At 44.1% G+C, this 22,701-nt stretch overlaps 1 protein-coding gene across 1 annotated transcript in view; it reads left to right on the top strand.

Annotated features, from left to right (window-relative positions):
- LOC309543787 (uncharacterized protein) overlaps positions 1 to 22,701 on the top strand; it is a gene marked incomplete at both ends in the record, with an annotated part of 88,080 nt that overhangs the window by 21,734 nt on the left and 43,645 nt on the right. Inside the window, 1 exon segment of the mRNA XM_082276224.1 lies at positions 1,011 to 1,173. Within this exon segment, the coding sequence (XP_082132350.1) occupies positions 1,011 to 1,173 (163 nt within the window).

The raw sequence follows: 22,701 nt of genomic DNA, 5'->3' as shown, positions 1-22,701 counted from the left end.
TGAGTACATATGTTAAGCTTCATGCATTTCTGATGCTCAGAGAGCTAACGCATGACATTGACATTTTGTCACCAGTAATCCCAAGATTCATCCACAGCGGGGCCCAAGGTGTAAAGGCTCTGCCCTGGATAGGGAAAAGAAAGGAAGAAAATAGAACAGGGAAGAAAACAGGGAGAAGAAAAGCATGAGCAAGAAAAAGTGAATGGGAGGGTAGAAAAGTGAAGAGAAAAGGGGATGGGAGAAGGGGAGGTGGAAAAGACAAGAGAATAGGAAAAAAGGGGAAAAGAGGGAAGGCAAGCGGGGAAAGTAAAAATAAATAGAATAGAAAGAATGGGAAGGAACAAAAGAAAAGAAACAGTGAGAAAAAAATGTGGAGGGCTGGTGGGATTTTAAGGGTACCAGGTAGAAAATTAAATAACTAGAATATATAAAACATAAAATATTTATTGATGCATAATCAAAACAGGGTAGATTATACAAAAAAATAATCATGTAGAGAATGACATATATAACAGAAAAAGCTGTAAAAGCGACATATAGGCATAAGGCAATGTGGAAAATAAATTGCGGTCCAATGAGGGGCATCAGATGTTTCGCGGGCACAAAGGGTCCGCTTCTTCAGGGGTGTGGAACACCTTATGCACAGGATATGCCTTAATAAGCCTGTATGATACAACAACAGTCATTAATACAGTAATATAAATACATAAACCAGGGGAAGCATGCAAGTGTGGAACAACCATATGCACTCCAAAAGGGCCACCATGAATAGATCCTAATTAACCACACCAGGGCGGGAACGCCTCCCAGGGGGACGCCTCCCCAGCGGATGTGGAGGGAAAACACCAGGGGTGGAGCTCCAAGGATAGATACCACAGTGTCAAGGAGAGTTCTATGATATAGACATCCCCAGGGATGTGGTACCTTTTTTCTAAATTGAATACAAACATAACTTTTCTTCTTCATTTTGTCACCAGTACCTAATCTTGTTTTTTTATCATTCTCGATAGGTCTGTGATACCATCCTCCTACACACCATGGAGCGGTTCTCCTTCACAAACCACCTGGTTAGTGCCACCCTGCTTCAAGCGAACAAGTTTAAACAGTATGCAAGGGAATTTCCAAAGGAGGCACTGAGCACAACTGTGAAGACCTATCCTGTACTCGATGGGAGTAAGTTAAGAACAGAGCTTAGTCTCATCTACTCCAAGGAGGAATTTCGAACCTGCCATGGTGCTGTGGACTTATTCCAGCTGCTTGTGGAGAACAATCTTAAAGAAATCTTTGGAGAGACTGTCACTCTCCTGAAGATTCTCATCACCACACCCATGACCACAGCAGAGGCTGAGAGGTGCTTCTCAACTCTGAAAAGAATAAAAACTTTTCTGAGGAACACCATGACCCAGGAGAGGTTGAATGCATTGGCCATGCTGTCAATGGAAAAGAGACTGGTGACAGAAATTACAGATTTCAACCAGAAGGTGATAGAAAAATTTGCATGCCAAAAGGAAAGAAGAGCAAAATTTCTTTTCAAATAGTACCTGGTGACTTTTTGTGGTTTGGTTTTCTTGTTTCAGGTTTGTGAATTTTGTTAATTAAATGTTGAAAGCAATCCAATTGTCATTTTTCTTCCCTTTTCCTTCCAGTTCACAATTTTGTGCCGGTCTATCACATAAAATACATTTACGTTTTTGGTTGGAAGATAACATGACAAAATGTGGATTATTTCAAGGGGTGACTATGGATACTTTTTCAAGGCACTGTTCCTTGATTACTGAAGGCCCCTTTCACACTTGTGTGACGTCAAAGTCACACAATTTTTTACCGCAAATCAATACCTATTACATTTTTCTTTTTGCGCCCCCCAAAAATTTTGAGCACCAGATGCCACTGATCTGCTTTATCATACAGCGATCTACATTGATTGTATTGTGTGGGGGTGCAGTGCACGATCTTTTTGCCCGGAGGGAGAGATAGGAGTTTACTGTAGGGCCAGGCTGGAGAGATTGCTTGTAGGGAAAACATAGGATAGGAACAATCTGCTTTAATCAGACAGCGATCTACATTGATTGTATTGTGTGGGGGTGCAGTGCACAATCTTTATGCCCTGACCTGAGCCAAGTGAGGAGGAGAAAGGAGAAAAAAAAAACTTTTATCAGTGTGTTAGGTGGGCGGCGTGCGGTGCTGCACATTTCATGCAACCTCAGTTTATATGTGTGTGCTTAATCTGCATTTTAAAAAGAAAAAACATTTTTTCCTTCATATTTTGCTTTGACATACAGTCTTTAGACAGACATTGCTTTTCTAACCTGCTCTTCAAAAAGCACCAATGTGAGGGGGAAATAATTATTTTTCAGTATTTAGGGTAAAAAAATTATTTTTCAGTTTTTTTCATTCAAATCTTTTTTTTTTTTTTTATTCAATAGCGGGAATAGAACAACAACAGTATCCAACCTGTTAGGCGTGCGGCGTGTAGCGGGCATTTCCTGCAAGCTCAGTGCATATGTGTCTGCTTAATCTGCATTTTAAAAAGAAAAAAAACTTTTTTCCTTCATACTGTATTTTACTGTGACTTACAGCGTTTAGACAGACACTGCATTTCAAATCTGCTATTCAACAAGCACCAATTAAGGGGACAATTATTTTTCAGTTTTTCATTCATACGTTACAGTGACATACACCCATTGCATACTGTTGTATTGCACCTTGCAATAAAAAACAACTATTTAGGGGCAAAAAAAGTTAATTGAGGCCCTGTCTGCATATGTTAAAGTGAGATACACCCATTGCATACTGTTGTATTGCCCCTTGCAATAAAAAAAAAACAAAAAACATATTTAGGGGCAAAAAAAGTTTATTGCGGCCCTGTCTGCAGGTTTTACAGTGAGATACACCCATTGCATACTGTTGTATTGTGCCTTGCAATAAAAAAAACTATTTAGGGGACAAATGAGTTTATTGCGGCCCTGTCCGCATATGTTACAGTGAGATACACCCATTGCATACTGTTGTAATGCGCATTGCAATAAAAAAAACATTTAGGGGACAGAATGATATTAAATTGCGGCCTAGTCTGTATCTGTACATGTGAGATACACTCATTGTATACTGTTGTTCTAGTCCGCTATTCAATAAACACCCATTTAGAGAAAAAATATTAAATTGCGGCCTAGTCTGTATCTGTGCATGTGAGATACACCCGCTGTATACTGTTGTTCTAGTCCGCTATTCAATAAACACCCATTTAGGGGAAAAATATTAAATTGCGGCATAGTCTGTATCTGTACGTGTGAGATACACCCGTTGTATACTGTTGTTCTATTCCGCTATTCAATAAACACCCATTTAGGGAAAAAATATTACATTGCGGCTTAGTCTGCATATGTTACAGTGAGATACACCCATTGGATACTGTTGTTCTATTCCGCTATTCAATAAACACCCATTTAGGGAAAGAATATTACATTGCGGCCTAGTCTGCATATGTTACAGCGCAACAAGGCACACCGGTCTCGCATGGAGGCCCAGTTATTGGTGGTGAAGTGGTGCTTTTCCGCAGAGTGACTCATGCGCGTGTGCTGCAGCTGAAACTCCACTATGGCCTGCTGCTGCTCGCACAGTCTGGCCAGCATGTGCAAGGTGGAGTTCCACCTTGTGGGCACGTCACATATGAGGCGGTGAGCGGGAAGGCCGAGGTTACGCTGCAGCGCTGACAGGCGAGCAGCAGCAGGGTGAGAATGCCGAAAGTGCGCACAGACGGCCCGCACTTTCTGCAGCAGCTCTGACATATCGGGGTAATTTCTAAGGAACCTCTGCACCACCAAATTCAGCACATGCACCAGGCAAGGGATGTGTGTCAAACCGGCTAGGCCCAAAGCTGCTACGAGAATTTCGCCCGTTATCGCACTTATATGCTGTGGACAGAGAAGAACTCCTGGAACTCTTCTGACCTTAGCTCAGTGAGATAGAGTTTGGAAGACAAATGTCATAGACAGGTTGCCAAAAAGTTTAGGGCTTTAGAAAGGACCTCCAATGGCTGTCAATGTGGTGCCTTCTCCACTCTCCATCTCACTAATAAAACCCCAATGGATGACTCTCTATGAACTGATCACATTCCAATCACCGATCATCTAATCATTGGTAAAAAAGAAGACTTGGCACAGAATATTGTACGAAGCGTTTTTATTGGACAAGATCAGAATAAGCGATTACCACACAGTAAATGATATGAATAAAATAAAGCTTAAATCTTTTATAATAGAATTAACAAATGTGTCAAATGTATTAATAATCATACATTGGTTGGACCAATAAAAAGCCGGCTACTTTAATAAATCAAAAAGGATCAACATGAAGCAACCAATAAAAAAGGTTCACCAATGGAAGATAAATCCTGATTGGCTGCTGTAGGTTAATGCATGTTACAGTGATCTTTTTCCATCCAGTAGGTTAGATCTATATACATATTTATAAGTAGAACACAAAAAGAATAAAGCATTTCCCGTTAGGTCCTCATGATAAGCCATGGATTGTCATGATTGCCCACTTGTTGCCTTGTGTATTGCCCGTCTATTGCCTCTTGTATTGCCATGAATGATCACCTGTTGCCTCATGCATTGCCATAATTGTCCATCTCTTGCCCCCTATAATGTAATGATTGCCCACTGCTATATAACATTTCCAAAAAAAAAACATTTTTTAAAAAAATCTGATTTTGTTTAACATTTTAGGCCAATTTGTTTTCTGCTACATATTTTTAGTTAAAAAAAAAAAAATTGCAATAAACGTATTTTAATTGGTTTGCACAAACGTTTTTGCGTCTACTAACTATGGGAAAGATTGTAATTTTTATTGTTTTTTTTTTTTTCTTTACTACAGTAGTCAGTGCTAAAAATATGCACTGTCACTGTACTAATGGCACTGGCAGGGAAGGGGTTAACCCTGTGGGTGATTAAAGGGGTTAAATGAGTACCTAGGCGAGTGATTCTAACTGTGTGGGGGGGGGCGTGGCTTGTGAAATGACCATAGAGACCTGCGATCCTATATAGAAGGCGCTCTATTGGTACTGATACCCTGATGGTACTAGTATCTTTTCAGGTTAGGGGCAGGTATCCAGTCGGTGCTTTAGGGGCAGTTAGAGATTGGCAGCAGTCACACAAATCGCTCTGTTAATGTCCACAAAAGTAATTTAAAGGGCTGCAATTTTTTTGGTATTGCTGTGCAGTGCACTATATAGGGCCGGGGTCCTCAATAGGCGGACTCCGGGCCGCCTCCGGACCCACACGGACTTAAATCTGGACCGCCGAAGCGGTCTGCTTCCTTCTGTCATCAGCGGGGGCAGAATGGAGAGGATAGGGAGGATTGGAGTGGCTGTGTCTTACACTGGCAGCGCTGCATGATTACAAAAAGCCAAGTTCTTCTGCTTACTCGGCGTAGAGGATGTCCTACAATGTCCCGCCTCCTGGGCCGGCTCTTAACAATGAAAGACATAACACTGGTGACGTCTATCATAGGAGCCGGTGTCCAGAAGGCGGGACTTTGTAGGACATCCTCTCCGCCGGGTAAGCAGAAGAACTTGGCTTTTTGTAATCATGCAGCGCTGCCAGTGTAAGACACAGCCACTCAGATCCTCTCCATTCTGCCCCCCCCCCCCACTGATGACTTGACTTTTTAAAGTCATGCGGTGCTCTAATCCGCACTGGTCACTCTTCATTAATGGGGGCACACTGGTCACTCTGCATTAATGGGGGCATGGGCCACTGGTCGCTCTGCATTAATGGGGGCACGCACACTGGTCGCTCTGCATTAATCGGGGCACGCACACTGGTCGCTCTGCATTAATGGGGGCACGCACACTGGTCAATCTGCATTAATGGGGGGACGCACACTGGTCGCTCTGCATTAATGGGGGCACGCACACTGGTCAATCTGCATTAATGGGGGCACGCACACTGGTCAATCTGCATTAATGGGGGCACGCACACTGGTTGCTCTGCATTAATGGGGGCACGCACACTGGTCGATCTGCATTAATGGGGGCACGCACACTGGTCGCTCTGCATTAATGGAGTCACGCACACTGGTCAATCTGCATTAATGGGGGCACGCACAATGGTCACTCTGCATTAATGGGGGCACGCACACTGGTCAATCTGCATTAATGGGGGCACGCACACTGGTTGCTCTGCATTAATGGGGGCACCCACAATGGTCGCTCTGCATTAATGGGGGCACGCACGCTGGTCGCTGTGCATTGGATGGGGGCAAGTTTTGGGGAATGCCTTTTTTTGTTGGCGTTCTGTATTTGGAATTTGACGGTCACTTTTCCAGACCTCGGACTGAATGGAAAATTTGTGAGTGGACCTTTCAAGTTTACATTTGAGTACCCCTGATATAGGGGGTGGGGGGAGGGGGCTAATCCACAGTATAATATACTTTGTAGAAAGCATATTATAGTGGATTAGTAGTATTATTGTGCACTGTGCAGCATTGTAACAGGTGTGGTGACTGAGCGTTGCTGCAGCAATACTACAAACAGTGCCAAACTCACTGGCCAATTTTTTGAACAACTGGTGTGATAAACCAGTGGCCCCCCAATACCACATATTGAAGTGGGGTGTTATCTGAGTATACTTTCATAAGTGTATTTGTGTCCTGCAACAATATTGCCTCTTTTGCTGTGTTAACTCTGATATACACAGTGCCAAACTCCCTGGCCAATTTTTTGAACAACTGGCGTGATAGACCAGTGGCCCCCCAATACCACATATTGATTTGGGGTGTTATTTAACAGGGTACTTTTATAAGAGTGTATTTTAGTCCTGCAAAAATGTGGCCTCTTTTGCTGTGTTAACTGTGCTACACACAGTGACAACAGTTACTGACCAATTATTTGTAGAACTGGTGTGATAAAACTGTGGCCCCCCCAATACCACAGTTTGAAGTGAAGGGTTATTTAACAGTATACTTTTCTAAGATTGTATTTTAGTCTTGCAAAAATTTGGCCTCTTTTGCTGTGTTAACTGTGCTACACACAGTGACAACAGTTACTGGTCAATTATTTGTAGAACTGGTGTGATAAACCTGTGGCCACCTAATACCACAGATTGAAGCGGGGTGTTATATACCTTTTTCCAGATATACTGCGATTCTCTAGAGACTTTTGTCACAGGGTAATTAAAAAACATGACAGGCAGAGGAAGAGGCAGACACTTACGCAGGGGTGGTAGGGGTAGGGCAGGAGCAGTAGGCCCGGAATCAAAGTGTGAAGTTTCAACTGCCGCGTGCAATTACGTCAAAGGACGCACCAGACTTGGTTGAGTGGCTCACTCAGCCTTCCTCTTCTGCACCCTCCTCATCCTCTCTATCTGCACCCTCTTCACTCTCTGCTGTGTGCACCCCCAAAGACACCACCACAAACACCACCACCACATACCCTCCGATTGAGTCACTGGAATTATTTTCCGATCCATCACAAGACGTTTGCGATGCACAGCCATTGTTGGCATCGGATAAGGAAGAAGAGGTAGCAACTAGCCTGTGTCTCCTTCTATCACCCCCCCCCCCCATCATATATTACACCATGTATAATATCAATATCTGATATAGATATCAGATATTACAGCCGCATATTGCAACCAAGATTTAGATGGGACTCGTTTAGCTGCAAAACTGGAACTGTTTATTGAACAAGAATACAGGCTTTTTATACACTACACACTCAGGTGAGGCTGATCACATTATCATATGCAAACACAACTTTATACAGAAATATAAAAATCAAAAAACGTGCTGCGCCAGAAGTGCACAAAAATAATAAGTGATTAATGAATCAACAAGTGTTATCAACAAAATATGGTGTCCATCATATGTGCTCTGATGAAACATAAATGTTCATATAAAGTGCTCCAAAGTAATGATTAGTATATCCAGGTGATGACAGGACAGCCTCAATCCCTTGTGAATCAAGCAGGAACCACCAGTGTGTGAACTCCCTCCACCAGTAAGATTGGCCTCTCACCTTGATACTAGACCCAAACGGGCCAGCATGAGCATATCAGGGGATAAACAGACTATCACAGGTAACCTCTCCAGCCTTCACCTCCGGGGGTCGCCAGGACATAAAATAAAGATAAAGCAAAGATCTAGTGCTCTCTGAATGTAAATAATGAGCTTTTATTAAGCATAAAGGGGTAACTCACATTTGTTGGGCACTCAGCCGTGCCTGCTGTTATGGCATTCAGTGTTAGAGAGTAGCACCCGAGCGATCGGCGTCAGGCACGCAGGCTCCGCCTCCCTATACGCGTTACGCCTGGAGCGTGGGCTCCATTTGGCTTCTTCGGTAGGCCTGACGCCGATCGCTCGGGTGCTACTCTCTAACACTGAATGCCATAACAGCAGGCACGGCTGAGTGCCCAACAAATGTGAGTTACCCCTTTATGCTTAATAAAAGCTCATTATTTACATTCAGAGAGCACTAGATTTTTGCTTTATCTTTATTTTATGTCCTGGCGACCCCCGGAGGTGAAGGCTGGAGAGGTTACCTGTGATAGTCTGTTTATCCCCTGATATGCTCATGCTGGCCCGTTTGGGTCTGGTATCAAGGTGAGAGGCCAATCTTACTGGTGGAGGGAGTTCACACACTGGTGGTTCCTGCTTGATTCACAAGGGATTGAGGCTGTCCTGTCATCACCTGGATATACTAATCATTACTTTGGAGCACTTTATATGAACATTTATGTTTCATCAGAGCACATATGATGGACACCATATTTTGTTGATAACACTTGTTGATTCATTAATCACTTATTATTTTTGTGCACTTCTGGCGCAGCACGTTTTTTGTTTTTTATGTTTTTGTTGTGAGGTGTGGACACAATTTGTGTATGCAGCCGGATTTATATATTGATTTATTCTAGCACATTTATACACATTTGAATTTCACTTAGTCTTGCGCTGATAGTTTTTTCACTATATTCATTTATACAGAAATATAACTAACACTAAAACAATTAAGCTAATTAGCAACCTGGATAAATCGGGGATCTTATTCCAGGTCAGACTTGCCGGCATCGAGCTCACGAAGTACAATACACATTATTACAAGTGTAAACACACCCCCAATAGTTTGCTAGCAGACAATAGGTGTGTTAATTAGCACAATTAACAATACAAACAGTGATCTCCCTCCTCCTCAGACTAGTAGGCAACAGACTATAAAAGGAGACCTACTTACAATAAACACATTATGGCAGCTCCCGTAGACGCCCAATGACGAAACGTGCGTAGGGCGGAACCTAATGTCAACGTCACTTCCGGTCCGCAGCTCGCCGAGGGTGGAACGCGGAAGCTTCTCCAGCGCTGTCTGCACCTGTCTGACACGATCTGCTGCATCCGTTGCTAAAGCGTGAGTTACTACTAGCCTTTTGCAAACTCCCTATTGTATGCCACACTAAGAGGTTCGTTTTTCTCCTTTGCACTCAGATGGGATCCATCAGTCCGTAAGGACGGATTGGGGACAGGTCTGAGAGTTTTTTTCATACCCTATATGTTTTCCATGAATATTATCTGGCTACAGGGTAAGTGCGACCTCTAGTGGTCATATTGGAGGAACATCATACAAAAGGTACGCAATAGTATTTTCACTGCTTTTACTACTACTGACCACCATATCAATTATCGATTTCCACTATCTATCTATTGGGAATTATTTTACTACACTATTAATTTATACCATACCTTGCCACTTATACATTTATATTTATACTTATTTTTACTCGATTTGTGGCTGAAGTTTGCTATCACCTATATTCAGCCAGTGATTTGGAATCTTTCACAGGTATAATATCTGCACATTTTTATATCTGCACTATATATTATGCACTAAGCACTTTTTCCTCTATCCCATTCACATTTTGCACATACTCCAGGTAGCGCCGTTTCCAACTTCTTCCCCCCACATTACATTATGGCAGGGTACCCCAGTGGTTTGAGTGGATTACATTACCATCTAAAGTAATTGCTAGTTTGAGGCATAGAGGCCTCAAACATGGAACCTCCAGTTCCCAGAGTCTGTGTGTTTTGGGGAGACATGAACATGAATCAGAAACAAGACCACTCCACCAATCCCCCAGGCATACACCTTCCAAAAAGCAGTGTTCATGTAAATGCCAGGGCCCATAGTCATTGGGTAAGAGCCCATGTCCCAGCTAGGTCTGTCACAGTGACATCATTGCCCATGTAAATCTACCCCAGTGAAGGCAACTTAAAGATAGTGTACCCCTATGGTTGCCCTGACCCTGCAAATCTTCCTACCCCTCTGACACACTGGGTTCAGACATTTCTTACTGTACCACAATGATGGCCCTAACCCTGCAAGTCTCCCGACCCTCTGACACACTGGGTTCAGACATTTCTTACTGTACCCCAATGGTGGCCCTGACCCTGCAAGTCTCCCGACCCCTCTGAAACCCTGGGTTTAGACATTTCTTACTGTACCCCAATAGTTGTCCTAACCCTGCAAGTCTCCTGACCCCTCTGACACCCTGGGTTCAGACATTTCTTACTGTACCCCAATGGTTGCCCTGACTCTGCAAGTCCCCTGACCCCTCTGATACACTGGGTTCAGACATTTCTTACTGTAACCCAATGGTTGCCCTGACCCTGCAATTACGTCAAAGGACGCACCAGACTTGGTTGAGTGGCTCACTCAGCCTTCCTCTTCTGCACCCTCCTCATCCTCTCTATCTGCACCCTCTTCACTCTCTGCTGTGTGCACCCCCAAAGACACCACCACAAACACCACCACCACATACCCTCCGATTGAGTCACTGGAATTATTTTCCGATCCATCACAAGACGTTTGCGATGCACAGCCATTGTTGGCATCGGATAAGGAAGAAGAGGTAGCAACTAGCCTGTGTCTCCTTCTATCACCCCCCCCCCCCCATCATATATTACACCATGTATAATATCAATATCTGATATAGATATCAGATATTACAGCCGCATATTGCAACCAAGATTTAGATGGGACTCGTTTAGCTGCAAAACTGGAACTGTTTATTGAACAAGAATACAGGCTTTTTATACACTACACACTCAGGTGAGGCTGATCACATTATCATATGCAAACACAACTTTATACAGAAATATAAAAATCAAAAAACGTGCTGCGCCAGAAGTGCACAAAAATAATAAGTGATTAATGAATCAACAAGTGTTATCAACAAAATATGGTGTCCATCATATGTGCTCTGATGAAACATAAATGTTCATATAAAGTGCTCCAAAGTAATGATTAGTATATCCAGGTGATGACAGGACAGCCTCAATCCCTTGTGAATCAAGCAGGAACCACCAGTGTGTGAACTCCCTCCACCAGTAAGATTGGCCTCTCACCTTGATACCAGACCCAAACGGGCCAGCATGAGCATATCAGGGGATAAACAGACTATCACAGGTAACCTCTCCAGCCTTCACCTCCGGGGGTCGCCAGGACATAAAATAAAGATAAAGCAAAGATCTAGTGCTCTCTGAATGTAAATAATGAGCTTTTATTAAGCATAAAGGGGTAACTCACATTTGTTGGGCACTCAGCCGTGCCTGCTGTTATGGCATTCAGTGTTAGAGAGTAGCACCCGAGCGATCGGCGTCAGGCACGCAGGCTCCGCCTCCCTATACGCGTTACGCCTGGAGCGTGGGCTCCATTTGGCTTCTTCGGTAGGCCTGACGCCGATCGCTCGGGTGCTACTCTCTAACACTGAATGCCATAACAGCAGGCACGGCTGAGTGCCCAACAAATGTGAGTTACCCCTTTATGCTTAATAAAAGCTCATTATTTACATTCAGAGAGCACTAGATTTTTGCTTTATCTTTATTTTATGTCCTGGCGACCCCCGGAGGTGAAGGCTGGAGAGGTTACCTGTGATAGTCTGTTTATCCCCTGATATGCTCATGCTGGCCCGTTTGGGTCTGGTATCAAGGTGAGAGGCCAATCTTACTGGTGGAGGGAGTTCACACACTGGTGGTTCCTGCTTGATTCACAAGGGATTGAGGCTGTCCTGTCATCACCTGGATATACTAATCATTACTTTGGAGCACTTTATATGAACATTTATGTTTCATCAGAGCACATATGATGGACACCATATTTTGTTGATAACACTTGTTGATTCATTAATCACTTATTATTTTTGTGCACTTCTGGCGCAGCACGTTTTTTGTTTTTTATGTTTTTGTTGTGAGGTGTGGACACAATTTGTGTATGCAGCCGGATTTATATATTGATTTATTCTAGCACATTTATACACATTTGAATTTCACTTAGTCTTGCGCTGATAGTTTTTTCACTATATTCATTTATACAGAAATATAACTAACACTAAAACAATTAAGCTAATTAGCAACCTGGATAAATCGGGGATCTTATTCCAGGTCAGACTTGCCGGCATCGAGCTCACGAAGTACAATACACATTATTACAAGTGTAAACACACCCCCAATAGTTTGCTAGCAGACAATAGGTGTGTTAATTAGCACAATTAACAATACAAACAGTGATCTCCCTCCTCCTCAGACTAGTAGGCAACAGACTATAAAAGGAGACCTACTTACAATAAACACATTATGGCAGCTCCCGTAGACGCCCAATGACGAAACGTGCGTAGGGCGGAACCTAATGTCAACGTCACTTCCGGTCCGCAGCTCGCCGAGGGTGGAACGCGGAAGCTTCTCCAGCGCTGTCTGCACCTGTCTGACACGATCTGCTGCATCCGTTGCTAAAGCGTGAGTTACTACTAGCCTTTTGCAAACTCCCTATTGTATGCCACACTAAGAGGTTCGTTTTTCTCCTTTGCACTCAGATGGGATCCATCAGTCCGTAAGGACGGATTGGGGACAGGTCTGAGAGTTTTTTTCATACCCTATATGTTTTCCATGAATATTATCTGGCTACAGGGTAAGTGCGACCTCTAGTGGTCATATTGGAGGAACATCATACAAAAGGTACGCAATAGTATTTTCACTGCTTTTACTACTACTGACCACCATATCAATTATCGATTTCCACTATCTATCTATTGGGAATTATTTTACTACACTATTAATTTATACCATACCTTGCCACTTATACATTTATATTTATACTTATTTTTACTCGATTTGTGGCTGAAGTTTGCTATCACCTATATTCAGCCAGTGATTTGGAATCTTTCACAGGTATAATATCTGCACATTTTTATATCTGCACTATATATTATGCACTAAGCACTTTTTCCTCTATCCCATTCACATTTTGCACATACTCCAGGTAGCGCCGTTTCCAACTTCTTCCCCCCACATTACATTATGGCAGGGTACCCCAGTGGTTTGAGTGGATTACATTACCATCTAAAGTAATTGCTAGTTTGAGGCATAGAGGCCTCAAACATGGAACCTCCAGTTCCCAGAGTCTGTGTGTTTTGGGGAGACATGAACATGAATCAGAAACAAGACCACTCCACCAATCCCCCAGGCATACACCTTCCAAAAAGCAGTGTTCATGTAAATGCCAGGGCCCATAGTCATTGGGTAAGAGCCCATGTCCCAGCTAGGTCTGTCACAGTGACATCATTGCCCATGTAAATCTACCCCAGTGAAGGCAACTTAAAGATAGTGTACCCCTATGGTTGCCCTGACCCTGCAAATCTTCCTACCCCTCTGACACACTGGGTTCAGACATTTCTTACTGTACCACAATGATGGCCCTAACCCTGCAAGTCTCCCGACCCTCTGACACACTGGGTTCAGACATTTCTTACTGTACCCCAATGGTGGCCCTGACCCTGCAAGTCTCCCGACCCCTCTGAAACCCTGGGTTTAGACATTTCTTACTGTACCCCAATAGTTGTCCTAACCCTGCAAGTCTCCTGACCCCTCTGACACCCTGGGTTCAGACATTTCTTACTGTACCCCAATGGTTGCCCTGACTCTGCAAGTCCCCTGACCCCTCTGATACACTGGGTTCAGACATTTCTTACTGTAACCCAATGGTTGCCCTGACCCTGCAAGTCCCTTGACCTCTCTGACACTCTGGGTTCAGACATTTCTTACTGTATTCCAATGGTGGCCCTGACCCTGCAAGTCTCTCAACCTTTCTGACACTCTGGGTTTGGACATTTCTTACTGTACCCCAATGGCTGCCCTGACCCTGCAAGTCTCCCAACCCCTCTGACACCCTGGGTTCAGACATTTCTTACTGTAGCCCAATGGTTGCCCTGACCCTGCACGTCTTCCAACTTCTCTAAAATCCTGGGTTCAGACATTTCTTACTGTAGCCCAATGGTTGCCCTGACCCTGCACGTCTTCCAACCCCTCTGAAACCATGGGTTCAGACATTTCTTACTGTATTCCAATGGTGGCCCTGACCCTGCAGGTTTCCCGACCTGACACCCTGGGTTCAGACATTTCTTACAGTACCCCAATGGTTGCCCTGACCCTGCAAGTCTCCTGACCCTCTTGTCACCCTGGGTTCAGACATTTCTTACTGTACCCCAATGGTGGCCCTGACCCTGCAAGTCTCCAGACCTCTCTGCCACCCTGGGTTCAGACATTTCTTACTATACCTCAAAGTTTGCCCTGACCCTGCAAGTTTCCCAACCCCTCTGACACACTGGGTTCATACATTTCTTACAGTACCCCAATTATTGCCCTGACCCTGCAAGTCTTGTGACCCCTCTGACATCCTGGGTTCAGACATTTCTTACTGTACCCCTAGTTGTCCTGACCCTACAAGTCTCCCGACCCCTCTGACACCCTGGGTTCAGACTTTTCTTACTGTACCCCTGTTGTGCGTTATACGTTCCAGAATATTATTCTGAATGAAGTATGAGTTCTTTTTAATCGATTAATTTCTTTTTAACAGCATATACCAATCTTAGTGAACACAGACTACAGTAGAGAATATATATATATATATATATATTTATTCATAAGACATGTATTCACAATAAATAGATATGGGTGACACAAAAATTAAATCTCACATAAAATACAAACTTAATGATAACACTAGTTGAATCGGTTTGGCTTAGCAATACAAATCAACGGACAGGATTACTTTTTCCCCAGAAGGAGTAAAAACCATATATCAAGAGTTCTATATATCAGACAAAGTTGTCTGCGAATTGTGTAGCCAACAGTCACTCCGCTGCAGTTGGAGTGAGAACAGACTATGCAAAACGTGAGACTAATTCGCTAATATGTCGCTAAACCAAGAATGGAAAAATTTAATGAAAACTAAAATAATGTTTAGAGAAAAATCTACAATGGTTGTTACAACTGGGAAGGTAATCTAAATATCCTGAGCATACGATTATAGCATACAAGGAAACAAAAATCAAAGAATCAATAATGCATAATTACCACTCCAAAATGGCTTCTGGCTAAAAATGGTCGTTTACCAGAGTGCTAAGATGGCTGCCTTTCCCAAAATGGTGGCTGGTTAGGGAGGAGCTTGCGTCCTTAAGGTTTTTCAGAGTTTCAGGTATAGAATGAAGGTGAAGTAAGATGGAGTATGATGAGTGTGTATGGGTGGATGTTTGTGTCTCTATGTCTCGTCTGGGTTCCTTTAGATATATTATATAGGACAAAAAGGCCATAAAAATTACAATGAGTGGAACCCAGAAGGTGGAACTTCTTCCCATTGGTTGGGGTCAATAACCATTAACTGGTTGAGTAATTATGCAATACCTCTACTAACCACCATGTATGTCAGGGAGCAAAAATCTTTGATAGAAGTTACTACATTAATTTATAGTAATAAAAAAAATGAGATTCTGTCCATATTCTCATGGTGCCGGCATTGGCCATCTGATATTTCTGTAATATCTCTTTGAAAAGGTTCAGTCCTGGTAACGCCGTTTAATGAGCATACATACTAATACCATATATATATATCTTAATTAAGAATAAGTGACTTACTTATAGATTATCTAAATTAATACTCAATAACCTGGGATTATAATTGTTTGACACATGTGATGTATTCAATCAGAAGGTTATCTACTAGAGAATTATTATGCTAGTAAATAATATAATCATGACATGGTCTGGGATCTACAATATGAAATAATCTAATTTAATCATCAGCTACTATCTAACTGATATAATATAATCTTCAATGGAGGATTGTCCATATAACCCTCTTTCCACATCCCCTCTTGGTATATGATGGAACAAGGAGGTTGTAGATGCTTATGATTATATTAAATTCATTTAAAAATACAGTTGGAATAGGTCTAAGTTATTTACCAGAAAATGAACCAAAAACTTTCTTCCCATGGCTCCTCTGTTGTTTATTTTTCCATAGTTGAAACAATGGTGTGTTAGTTAGGTAATCCATGATAGAGCTGTCCTTGGGGAACCTGTTAGGATCTGCTATTGTATGGAAAATAACTCATGGCCAGGACACAATGTTTTATGGCTTCTTCAAATATATTCTCTTTTCAAGACCAGAGAATATAGTCGTTATCTCCAGGGTTAGTCAACAACGGCTTACCACTTTTCAACAACGAACAATGGAAACTACAAACCGGAGCCTTTTATTGAGTTTCTAGTGAAGGCCATAAATTGAACTTTGTCTCTGAGGTCATGCAGTTCATAATTCTTCACATGCAATATGAAAAATATACCCATTTCTTACCATAGTCCTGACAACCCCTACCCTGATCATTGGTATTTTTATATATTTATTGCTGGCTGGACTATATATAATCTCTGTGCGCCAATATCTCCTTCCTCCATTATCAGATACACAGGATCTCCATCTTCCCTACTAACCTTGTTTACATTGGCAGACAACTGTTCTGCCTCACTCAGGAACGATTGCCGGGTACCAACGGACACCACATCCGCCGGACCCACTGATTGGCTTCTGCTGTGTCCAGGGGAAGCTGGGCGCCAGCGGCGCATATGCACGCCACAAACCCAAAAAAGCAGATGATGTACAGGTACGTGATTCTGTGCTGAACGGCCGCCCTACCGCAGTACATGTATGTGGGGTGGTCAGAGAAAAAAGTCTCCCTGATAAAGAGACTATGACCTGGTAGATAGCATGCAGAACTCCTGTGCCCAGCTGAGGACATTTAGGGCCTCCTGTGCCCAGCTGAGGACATTTAGGACCTCCTGTGCCCAGCTGAGGACATTTAGTGCCCCCTGTGCCCAGCTGAGGACAAATAGGGCCTCCTGTGCCCATGCTGAGGACATTTAGGGCCTCCTGTGCCCATGCTGAGGACATTTAGGGCCTCCTGTGCCCAGCTGAGGACATTTAGGGCCTGCTGTGCCCAGCAGAGGACATATAGGGCCTCCTGTGCCCAGCTGAGGACATTTAGGGCCTCCTGTGCCCAGCTGAGGACATTTAGGACCTCCTGTGCCCAGCTGAGGACATTTAGGGCCTGCTGTGCCCAGCAGAGGACATATAGGGCCTCCTGTGCCCAGCTGAGGACATTTAGGGCCTCCTGTGCCCAGCTGAGGACATTTAGGGCCTCCTGTGCCCAGCTGAGGACATTTAGGGCCCTAAGATTGAAGATGTGGTGGATGTCTCCTTTTGGTTTGGGAACTGTGGACAGAGAAGAACTCCTGGAACTCTTCTGGCCCCAGACCTGGAAATGCAGATGACGTACAGGTACGTGATTCTGCACCGAACAGCTGCCCTGCCACAGTACATGTACGTGAACATGAAAACGGAGCCTCTAATATAAGTGATAATTCTTTTACATAAGGAGTGAAATATTTCCCGCACTCTGAACATGAAATAGGACGCTCGCCCATATGAACTTTCTGGTTTCTACGAAATAAACCTTTGACTGGAAAACATTTCCTGCACTCGTAACATTAAAAAGGGCGCTCACCTGTGTGTAAGTAGGTGTTCTTTCTTAGTGAAACATTTCCCACACTCTGCACATGGATAGAAACACTCGCCTCTATGAACTTTCTGGTGTCTAACAGGTAAACATTTGAGCGCAAAACAATTCCCGCACTCTAACATGAATAGAGAGGCTCACCTATGTGTATTCTCTAAAGGCTAAGAAGGTTTCCTTTACTATTAAAACATTTCCCACACTCTGAACATGAATAAGGAGGCTCAACTGTATGGATTCTCTGATGGCTAAGAAGGGTTCCTTTATTATTAAAACATTTCCCGCACTTTGAACATTAACAGGGAAGCTCCCCCCTGTGGATTCTCTGATGGCGAAGAAGGTTTCCTTTACGATTAAAACATTTCCCGCACTCTGAACATGAATAAGGAAGCTCACCTGTGTGTATTCTCTGATGCAAAAGAAGAGTTCCTTTCTCATTGAAACATTTCCCGCACTCTGAACATGAATAGGGACGCTCACCTGTGTGTTTTCTCTGATGTCTAAGAAGGCTTACTTTATGATTAAAACATTTCCGGCACTCTGAACATGAATAGGGACGCTCACCTGTGTGTATTTTCTGATGCCTAAGAAGGTTTCTTCTATCATTAAAACTTTTCCCACACTCTGAACATGAATAGGGATGCTCACCTGTGTGTATTCTGTGATGGGTAAGAAGGTGTCCTTTACGAATAAAACATTTCCCGCACTCTGAACAAGAATAGGAACGCTCACCTGTGTGTATTCTCTGATGGCTAAGAAGGTTTCTTTTATTATTAAAACATTTCCCACACTCTGAACATGAATAGGGATGCTCTACTGTGTGTATTCTCTGATGACTAAGAAGGTTTTCTTTACAAATAAAACATTTCCCGCACTCTAAACATGAATATGGAAGCTCACCTGTGTGTATTCTCTGATGGCTAAAAAGATTTCCTTTCTGAGTGAAACATTTCCCGCACTCTGAACATGAATAGGGAAGGTCACCTGTGTGTATTCTTTGATGCCTAAGAAGGTTTTTTTTCTGTTTAAAACATTTCCCGCACTCTGAACATAAATAGGGAAGCTCACCTGTGTGTATTCTCTTATGTCTAAGAAGGTTTCCTTTTTGGCTAAAACATTTCCCGCACTCTAAACAAGAATAGGGACGCTCACCTGTGTGTATTCTCTGATGGCTAAGAAGGTGGTTTCTTTTATCATTAAAACATTTCCCACACTCTGAACATGAATAGGGAAGGTCACCTGTGTGTATTCTCTGATGGCTAAGAAGGTTTCTTTTATCATTAAAACATTTCCCGCACTCTGAACAAGAATAGGGACGCTCACCTGTGTGTATTCTCTGATGGCTAAGAAGGTTTCTTTTATCATTAAAACATTTCCCGCACTCTGAACATGAATAGGGAAGGTCACCTGTGTGTTTTCTCTGATGTCTGAGGCTTTTTTTGTGTTTAAAACATTTCCTGCACTCTGAACATGAGAATGAATTGTCTCCTGCATGGTATAAAGAAGATTCCCTGAGATGAGATGCTTTCCCGCACCCGTCGGCACTGTCAGATATTAGAGGACTATGTGAAGTATCAGGAGATTCCAATGATCTCCTCCAATGGTGAGGTCTGTCATGTATATTATGAGGAACGGGATTTACTTCTGGAGAAGATGCCATGTCATTATCTTCTGTAGTCACATCTTCCTCCGATGTCCTTCTATTCCCACCACAGAGTCCGTCTGTCAGAAGACAAGAAAAATTACCAAGAGTTTTCCACACTCATATACACTGCTCAGCACTTTATAATCAGAGTATAGCATCAAGTCAGGGAAACTCATCTGGTCAGTCAAGTAGCAGAGGGGGTTGTTACCAAAAGGTGCACTAGATGGGCAACAATGAGACGACCTCCAAAACAGGAATGGTTTTACAGGTGGAGGCCACTGACATTTTCCCTACTCATCTTTTCTGAGTGTTTTTTTCTTTTAAATCAGAAAAAGTTTTATTATAAAGAAAGAAAAGTCCATTCCATTCGGTACACAATATTTCCGCTTTGTACAGTCATAGACACAGCGATCGTAACCTTCATATATAGTCACTCCTGCATGTTTCCATTCACCACCTCCACTGACTCCACCCACTCCCCCAACATCTCACTGACTCCACCCACTCCCCCAACATCTCACTGACTCCACCCACTCCCCCAACATCTCACTGACTCCACCCACTCCCCCAACATCTCACTGACTCCACCCACTCCCCCAACATCTCACTGACTCCACCCACTCCCCCAACATCTCCTTGGCCTGCGCCTTATCCCGTTCCCTCCTGTTTATTCATTCCTAGGACTCATCCTACAGGAGTTAGGGAGAGTGGGATGAAGAGTGAAGTTCAAAGTGGTGGTTGCCAGCAGCAACGGATGGACTTTTGTTGGGACTGTAATCTGTTCTCTCAAGAAATGTGCAGGAGAGTTAGAGAAAGAGAGTTGAATCACGCTGTACAAAAGGTCTGTGTCTGCTTAACAGTGAATGGTGCAAGTGTGGACGGAGCAAATGACGGCCCAGGGCACGTGGATCGGTGTGACGGGGGCCGTGTTTGTGCCAGTGCTATATAGAAAAATGTTGACTGTGCAACTAAAGACAGCGGGACACTTTTCCAAGATAGTATGGCGAGAGTTGTCGGTACAAATGCTATGAAGAAGAATGTCGGCCATGCAATGTCTGACAGCGGGACAATTCTCCTAAATAGCAAAGGGGGGTCAGTTGGCCTGGAGAGATGGAGGTGCAACTGAGGCCCAGGTACAGACAAGGATGGCGGATGCGTGTGGATTGAAGACCACGATCTGCTTTACAGTGACTTTCATGCTGGCTGAGCTGAGTTGGAGCGGCAATGAAAAGGTTACTGTACTGCGTGGGAAAGCGGGTGCTGGAGAGATCTGCCTAGCAGGAGGAGCCACCGCCAAAGAATCAGCTAATCTGGAGTTGTGGGCGGAGAATCAGCCAATCCGGAAAGAGGAAGGGAGCCTATAAATTACTTCCGCCTTCGGGTGTAGCTGAGAGGGAGACACGTGTGTGGAAAAGCAATATGGCGAGTGCTGGAGTGAGCCGGAGCGCCGAGGCTATCTCACGTGTTGGCGGAGATCCTGCAGAGCAGACCGGAATGCCGACATCGACCCTGTGGGACACTGGGATGCGATTGGTGTCCGATTGCAGACTGGTGTTGTGTACCGGACCAGGCGTGGAGCATTTGGGCCTGGTATGTAGTCAATGTCTGAATGCTACCATACGGATGCAAGTGTGGGGTCAGTGCGGGCACTGTGGCAATCTGCTGCAGCGGGCGGAGAAGAGTGAAAAACAGCCCAGGAGTCTGAATGTGACATGGGAGACCGGGGTCACTCGTGCTCTGTTGGCCTCTGAATCGGGACTCTTCGTGGGCAGAGGAAGAGGAGTGCTCAGGGTGCTGATGGAACTGGGCTCAGTGACATCTGCCAGTGCTACAGAGTGCCACATGAGAGAAACCTGTACTTCCGAGGCTGTGTGCATGCAGGTAGTGAGGGCCGGGGAGCGGCCACCTGATGTACAGAAGACTGCAGTGGCAGACACCAGGTCTGCTCCAACAAAGGCAAAGGGGAGTCGATGGCCTGCGGTGACCAGGGCTGTGAGTCTGAGCAGCGAGGAAGAAGCCGGGGTCATTGATGTGGGGTCTCCTATTATCCAGCATCGCTACGGATCCTTGGAGGAGGGGATTGATGTCTGGAAATCAGAGGAATAAACCGAGTGGGACTGGGGGGGGTTGAATGAACGGAGCAGTTCGGCCAATCCAAGTGTTCCTGATGAGGAGACTAGAAATTCTGTGATACGTGGACAGTGTGCTAAGAATCTGGGGTTCTGTGAGGCCTACTCTAACCGGATCCCAGATCTATCCCCTCCTCGGTCCTATGCCCGGGCTCAGGAACAAAATGAGGCCTATGCGTCTCTCATCATTAAGGAGGAGACCCTGTATTCCCCACCTGGGAGAGGCAACAGACAAACCCTCCCCAGGTTCTCCAGACTACAACGGCTGATACAGAGGAAGGTGGCCTTAGAATATGGATAGGATTATCCTTATGCTCCAAGAGAGCTCATGTTGGAGATTGAGGCCAGGAGAGAGGCTTGGTGTGATGAGGCTGTGTGGGACTTCCTTTATATCCCAAAACCCCACCGCATCCAGTCAAAGCCGGAGTTATGGAAAACCTTCCAATCTGTAAAGGCTTATTGGAACTTTGGGCGGGCCATCTATATAGACGGAGTGGAGGTTCACCGCCCACATGGATCTGGTCAGGCTTGGTCCATCCGTGTAAAAGACTCAAGAGGGGAAAGTTGTGTGAATCCCACATCCTGACTACTATTGCTAAGGACACAGGATGCTGAGTTTTGTGAGGCTGGCTAGCCTCAGTTTGCTTACTTGCTTACAGAAGACGAGGGGCTGGAGAGCCCGAATGTAAAGTGTACAGTGATGTTTCAAGTTTCACCTTTGTTGCTAGGGCCCAAGCCCTATTTCCAATACCCCTTTCCCTTCTATCCTTGCAAAAGGGATTGGGAAATCTACAATTACCACTGCTGAGTGGTTCCACTAAAGAGGGCCAACCCTCCAACTTTAAAGAAGAGACCCTTACTAAAGGAGGACTCTAGTGATACTATAACTGTGCTAAAAAGGAGATCCTTTGGGCCATCGGGCCAGGATCATGTACCACCTCAAGTTAAAAAAACACTCTGTGGAGTAGTTGAAGAGGGCTGAAGAGGAGAATTCTTTGCAAAGAGACTCTTTTTACAAAGATGCCTTGTG

This window comes from Pelophylax lessonae (genome assembly GCF_965119305.1).
Source record: "Pelophylax lessonae genome assembly, contig: HAP1_SCAFFOLD_350, whole genome shotgun sequence".
NCBI lineage: Eukaryota > Metazoa > Chordata > Amphibia > Anura > Ranidae > Pelophylax > Pelophylax lessonae.
This window is presented reverse-complemented; position numbering and strand designations above follow the sequence as displayed.